Genomic DNA, 6,620 nt, shown 5'->3' with positions numbered 1-6,620 from the left:
GCCACCGTCACGTGCAGCCCGCCGGCCTTGGGCGTCGCACCGGAGGTGACGCAGCAGCAGCAGCAGCAGCAGCATCGTCAGCAGCAGCAGGAGGGAAACACCATCTCCCTGCGTCAGCCCAGTTTGTCCTCAACGGCGCCTTCCCCCGCTGCATCCTCCCACTCCTCCCCGCTCTGCGCTGCAACAACACCTGTCCCACAGCTGCAGCAGCAGCAGCAGCAGCAGCACTCTACTCCCCCGCCACCTCCGGTGGTCGTGAAGACCGAATTCAGTTTGAGCTCCAGTTGCAGCAGCACCAGCAGCGGATTAGCATCTTCCTCCACAGCCGGGGCTGAGGCTCTGTTCTCGGCCAACACCGAGCCCCTGGTGGACGTGTCTGACATCATTGACTCCCTCCTGGGCTGCGACGCAGGACAGAGCGATCTGAAAACCGCCGTGGAGGTGAAGCAGGAGCCGCTGGGTCTGGAGGAGTGGCTGAAGAGTCTGACGGTGGCTCCGGTGCTCACCGGCGGAGATCCCGGCAGCTACGTCATCAGCAGACCTGTCATCAAGACCGAGTTGTCTGAAGGTGGCAGTGAGCGCCTACACTTCTGCTCCTCCTCCTCTTCATCCTCCTCCTCCTCTTCTTCGTCCTCTTCCACCACCCTGGACGCCCACCTGCTCTCCTCACTCCTGCAAGGCACTCTCCCGCTCGTCAGCGTCCCTCCAAAAACTACGACTGCGCCCCCACGCGGCGGCAGGAGGAACAATGGCAGCAGCAGGGGCGCTCCAAGAGCCAAGCCTTTCCCATGCTCAGTGCAGGGGTGTGAGCGCCGCTTCTCTCGCTCTGATGAGCTGAACCGTCATGTGCGCATCCACACGGGCCAAAAACCGTTCCAGTGTGCGGTGTGTGCACGCAGCTTCAGCCGCAGCGACCACCTGACCACACACACCCGCACACACACGGGGGAGAAGCCTTTCTCCTGTGACGTGTGTGGAAAGAGGTTTGCACGCAGTGACGAGAGGAAGAGACACGGACGCGTGCACATCAAGCAGCAGCTGCGTGCACAGATGATGGCTGCCTACTCACTGGCCCTGAATGGCCCTGGAGTCTAGAAACTAAATAACTTTTCTCATCAAAACGTTTGGCTTTTGAAGCATCAGGTGACAACGTTTTATCATGACGTCTCATTGAGAGCGATTGAGGCCCAGGACTGGAGTTCTTTGGACTTTGGTTCCACAGACGGCCAGGTTCTTTCCAGGAAGACAAAGTTGGGTCACAAAGACTTCTGCAGGGTGACTGCACCCTCAGACGCGACCCCCCTGTGTGGGCTCTGACCTGTTACATGTTGGACTTTGAAGGTGGAGTCCGGCTCGAAGACTGTAAAATATTTTTGCTGCATGAGGACGTGACGAGTTGGATGTTGTGATCCAGATGTTTGTACGTTTCTATTCTCAGAGCTAAAGATGTTTGTTTGTTTGTTTCTTAAATTCTCTATTTTTCTAGCCCAGGTTGATCACTGCTGTTGTTGTTCCGCTGATGTTCTCAGAGTGTGTATATTTGTACTGGAAACTTTTGTGGCTATTTTTATGAATGTAAAAGATGCTTTATCTGGTTTCACTGCTCCCTGTTATGCATGGAGGCCAATGCTGCCAATAAACAAACCAAGAAAACACAAAATAATTGTATTTCTTTCACTGTCATCTTCATCTACTGACTAAAGATGAAAATATGAAACATTTGGACAAGACCATTTCTACAATTTAGCCCAGAAGAATCATAACTATTTTTAATACATTAATAATTTAAAGCTAGCTGATAAAAGTAGGCCCAGAATACACTACACTATCGCTCATTTAGTAATACATTCACTATAAGTAATACATGTAAGAAACAAAAAGAATACCAAAAAGTTTAGAATTTAGCCCAAACTTTTACAAGGTTAGCTAAGAAGATAGTTTTCCCCTGGTTATCCCAGAAATAGATGATAGCTATCCAAAAGAGAAAATAAAACTATTTTAAAACAGAAATTACAATTACTTGGGTAAACACAACTTTGTTACATGGTTTTAGACAAAACATGCATAACAACTGCTGATGTCTAGTCAAATGTTCATATATCTTACACCTAATATTATTCAAATAATAATTCGTAAAATCGAGGCCAGAGTTGTTTAAATTAAACAAAAACATTAAAAAAGCCCAAAAAATAACAAATATAATCTAAGCAGAATATCTCACGTTTTCCAGAATCTTAGTATATTGGCTACTTAGCCAAAATAGTTTGAAATAGCTTAAAGGTTTTATTGATATTATTTTCAGACAGAATATAAACCTGATTACAAACACTTTGAGTGAGACATCTTCTGCATGTACGATCTTTATAGTAAATTTCGACGACCCACAATGCATTGCATCCCCTCGTATTGCCTCTGGTCATTATCAGTCAGTATCTGCTGCTGCTGCTCCTCCTCCTGTTCCTCCTCGTTTTGACCGGTGTACTGGACAAATTGATCCAGGTGAAAGAGATACGAAGGCCGGCGAAACGAAGAGAGTCGCCGTTGGCGAATGCTGCCTACGGTGCAGAGCTCCGCCAGGAGAAAGAGGAGAAAAAAGCGGATGAGAAGCGAAGGAAGCTGGGAAGAGGACTAGCGCTGTGGTATGCTAATGGCGTCGCAATGCTAACAGGCTAAATGCAGATCTTCGTTTGTTTCTTATTCTAGTGCGTTAATGTAACCATAACCAATGTTATCAATTTACTGTGAAGATGACCGACTATACACACTTAAAACCACATTTTATTTGTCCGCACCGGTGCTAAAGCTTTAGCATGTTCTGTAACAATAGATTGCTAAGCGTCAAAGTGACAATGTTTTCGTTTCCTGTTCGTGTTTTGGGGGTTCTTGTTAATGCAGACTTTCATTTTGGGGGTTCTTGTTAATGCAGACTTAGCGTTGCTAACTTTCAGCTTTACTTCGTTCTCTGGTGTCATGATTATTGGTGAAACGACAGCTTTGACGTCCTACCAACCAAGGAGCAATTGGCTAAAGTCACACACGAAAGCTCACTCCAGCTAACTTGATTGTTAATAATGCTAAAGAAAATAAGCCATAAAATACAAAATCATCGTAAACGTTGACATATATAAAGTCTAAAATAAGTTTGATTTAGACCTTATTTAGTTGAACAGCTCAAAGATATTAAAAATAGCTCCGTTATCCAGACAACAGTGTTCAAAGTTAGCCGGACAGACAGGCCAAATTCAAATTAGCACTGAAGATGTCACAGTCATCCTAACCCCTGGAAAGATAAGGTTAAACATTATTGAATCACGTTTGATTAAACTGATGTTAACCAACACTGTGACAACTGTGTGTAATAATGATATACAAATTTAAATGTAAATATTAACCCAATAATGTAGAACCACATTTTTAGACAAATATTATAACATTTCCTGCTAGAGAATTTGAGAGTTATTTGGCTAATGGTGAGTTTAACTATGCTGGAATTTCTGCTCAAGTAATGGCGCAGACACGGATGAAACTGCGGGTGCGACGCCGGGACGTGGCAACAGGAGGTGAAGAGTCGACGCCGGCTGAAGAGCAGCGCCGTGAGATCGGCACTCGCTCAAGCAGTCGCCGGAAAAAACCCAACAGCAACGCTGCAGCCTCCTCCACCTCGCCCCCCTCAACCTCCACCTCCTCTTCTTCAACCAGGACTGCAATGGTTGTGGCAGCTGAGGACACGTCCCCTGACTCCAAGTGTCCCATCTGTCTGGACCGCTTCAACAACCTGGCCTACCTGGATCGCTGCCTTCACCGCTTCTGCTTCCCCTGCATCCAAGAGTGGTCCCACAACAAGGCCGAGTGTCCGCTCTGCAAGCAGCCCTTTGCCTCAATCCTGCACTCAGTGCGGGCTCAAGACGACTTCAAAGAGTACACGCTGCAACCAGCGCCTGCAGCCAGTGGGGGCAACAGCAGTACGGCCGCTGCAGCTGCTACTGCTGCTGTCGTGGCTGCAGTCGCTGCTGCTGCTGCCAGAAATGAACATCAGATGAGGCTGATGCTGCGGAGAAGACGTAGAACGGCTGCAGACACAGGAGGAGACAATACTGCCAGGAGGTAGTTTTCAAACATTTGTTGATACCCTTTATCTCAGCAGTAAACTATAGTTCTCCTTTGACTTCTTGTGACCTTTTCTTTTCCTGGAGCCTACTTTATAAGCGTTCATTTTGACTAGCTAACTAGTTAAAATATCTTTGGGCAAGAAAGAACTCTGATACCACATTTACCTTTTTTTCATTTTGGTGTATTTTAGTTCCTTTTTAGTTTTTATTTAACATGGAATATTTTGTCGTCCATCCAATAGTTACCTCCATGGAGAGACACCTGTGAGGAGGTGGAGGAGGGAGCGAAGCGGCAGAGCAGGAGGGGGAGCCGGTGGGAGCAGCAGCAGTGAGTATGGCACGGCCTGGGAGTGGCACTTTGATGGGCCTCCCCCTGCTTCATTTTCTCCCCTCCATTATCCTCCACAACCTCCACCTGCCCTTTCTTCTGGGGTGAGACAGGACGGAGGTGGAGAGGATGAGCAAGAGCGCCAGAGAACGGGGGCAGTGGCCGATGCTGAGGGCCACAGCACAGGCCTGAGCTCGCCACCAAAAAACCTTGTGAGTTATGAGCGTGTGTCGCAGCGTCTGATGCGGTGCCTTTTGGCAAGGCGGCACTCACAGCAGGCTGGAACACTGCAGACACTCTCTGAAAGAGAAACTCTGAGGCTACGCCGTGCACTTTACTACTGTGGTGTCCGAGTGCATGGTGTCGCTGGCATCAGCGGCCCTGAAGATGCTCCACGAGAAATCACAGCCGACAGCTTCCACCGCCACCGATCTAACATGAACAGATTGGTGCCGTGGCTGCGTCGCGAGCTTACAGTACTGTACGGCACCCAAGCCCACCTGGTGGACCTGGTCCTGGGCATCATCGCCGTCCAGGTGAGAAGTTCTTTAATATATGTGATAGATGTGTGCTGTAGTAACGTGTTGTTATGTTGTGTGTTATTGCCAATATTGTCATATGAGTGATCTGTGTTTCTGCTGTTTACTCCATTTTCCTGGGTACCTTGAACACACCGTAATGTAGCACACTAGAGACATTTCTGTTCTGTTGTTTGGAGTTGGCTGGGATTGTGCCGTTAGCGTGCTCTGCTCTGAGTGGTTGGTAGGTTTTGGCGTGCACTGTGGCTAACAACGGCGTCTGTTGAATCTGCCGACATAAACCACTTTCTCATGACAACAGTCAGCTGCCTTTGAAACCATTTTTGGCTCCAGTTCTATATATGCATATAATAAACAAAAACTGTGTCAAACAGCAGTGCGATCTAAACCACAATAATATGGTTAGTATATATTCAACTTAAACATCTCTCAAAAGCATTTACATCACCGAGCCAAATGAGGGCAATAATGGTTTTATTTCAATGTATCTATTTGAAGCCAAAATTGTGATTAAAATGCAATAATGGTTTTATTTCAATGTATCTTATTTTATTTGAAGCCAAAATTGTGATTAAAACTCAACTAATCACCCAGCCCTTTTAGCTAGTTTGGGCACGTTTTCAGCTCATTTCAGCTTGAACGTTTGAAGTAACTCGTAGTTTTGTCTTTGTCGTACAGGTCTCACGGCATGGGCTGGAGAACCTGGCAGCCCTGGAGGCAGAGCTTCGGCCATTCTTGCTGATTCGCACAAACCACTTTGTCCACGAGCTGCTCAGCTTTGCACGCTCACCGCTCACGATGGAGCTGTATGACATGCTAGCTACCTACGAGCCGCCAACAGTTGCCACCGCTGCCATTGCAGCTTCAGAGACGGACAGACTAAGCAGCCCCTCTGGTGGAAGCTCCGTCATTGCCATATCTGAAGATGAGGAGGAGAGTGGAGGGGGAAGGAGCGCTGTTGATGATGTGGTCCAAACAGGAAGCCTCAATCTGTCTCTGTGGGACGATGAAACACCCGGGCCATCCTACTCCACCGCTGAGACGTTAAGTTCTCTCAACACGCTGCAGCAGGAGTCAACCAATCAGGAGACAGGGCAACAGGAGGAAGACGAGGAGGAGGAGTGTCTGATAGTTGGATACAAGAAGCCTATCGCAGAGCGAACTCCTGAGCTGGTCCAGCTCTCCTCTGACACAGAAGAAGAAAATACAGACAACAAAACCAAGGAAGAGGAGTCAACAGAGAAGGGTCTGTCTCTGCCCTCCATCACCTCCACTACTGCAGACCCTCCTTCCTCTTTCCTACCCACAATCCCTCCCTCTACATCTGGAACCTACAAAGAGGGGCAGGCCACAGAAGATGCTGACACCTCCCGCCCACGTTCACGTTCCTGGTCGGCAAGTTCTGGCAAGAGTAGAGACTCTGTGTGTGTGCTCACACCGAGCAAAGACAAGGGGAGGAGGCAGAGAAGGAGCAGGAGCAGGCAGAAGAGGAGCGGGACCCTCAGTAATCCAAACCGCTCTATTTATCCTGCTCTGATGAGCCACCGTCGCTGCCACAGCCCCTCGTCTGTCCACTCCAGCATGGATTCAGGTTCACCATTGTCCCCGTCCAGCCCATTGGACCTAAGTTGGTCTTTCGCTTGC

The 6,620-nt window shown here is 48.1% G+C and overlaps 2 protein-coding genes across 2 annotated transcripts in view; both read left to right on the top strand.

Moving 5' to 3' along the window:
- Positions 1 to 1,652, top strand: part of LOC103389434 (early growth response protein 4-like) — a 5,548-nt gene extending 3,896 nt beyond the window's left edge. The window contains exon 3 of the mRNA XM_025060852.1: positions 82 to 1,652. Coding sequence (XP_024916620.1) covers positions 82 to 1,095 — 1,014 coding nt within the window. The 3' untranslated portion in view covers positions 1,096 to 1,652. The remainder of the gene's footprint in view (positions 1 to 81) is intronic.
- A 741-nt stretch (positions 1,653 to 2,393) lies between these two features.
- LOC103390081 (E3 ubiquitin-protein ligase Topors-like) overlaps positions 2,394 to 6,620 on the top strand; it is a 7,389-nt gene continuing 3,162 nt past the window's right edge. The window contains exons 1-4 of the mRNA XM_025060845.1: positions 2,394 to 2,639; positions 3,504 to 4,104; positions 4,352 to 4,973; positions 5,655 to 6,607. Coding sequence (XP_024916613.1) covers positions 3,506 to 4,104; positions 4,352 to 4,973; positions 5,655 to 6,607 — 2,174 coding nt within the window. The 5' untranslated portion in view covers positions 2,394 to 2,639; positions 3,504 to 3,505. The remainder of the gene's footprint in view (positions 2,640 to 3,503; positions 4,105 to 4,351; positions 4,974 to 5,654; positions 6,608 to 6,620) is intronic.

Source organism: Cynoglossus semilaevis, chromosome 1 (genome assembly GCF_000523025.1).
Source record: "Cynoglossus semilaevis isolate Cse_v1.0 chromosome 1, Cse_v1.0, whole genome shotgun sequence".
Taxonomy (NCBI): domain Eukaryota; kingdom Metazoa; phylum Chordata; class Actinopteri; order Pleuronectiformes; family Cynoglossidae; genus Cynoglossus; species Cynoglossus semilaevis.
This window is presented reverse-complemented; position numbering and strand designations above follow the sequence as displayed.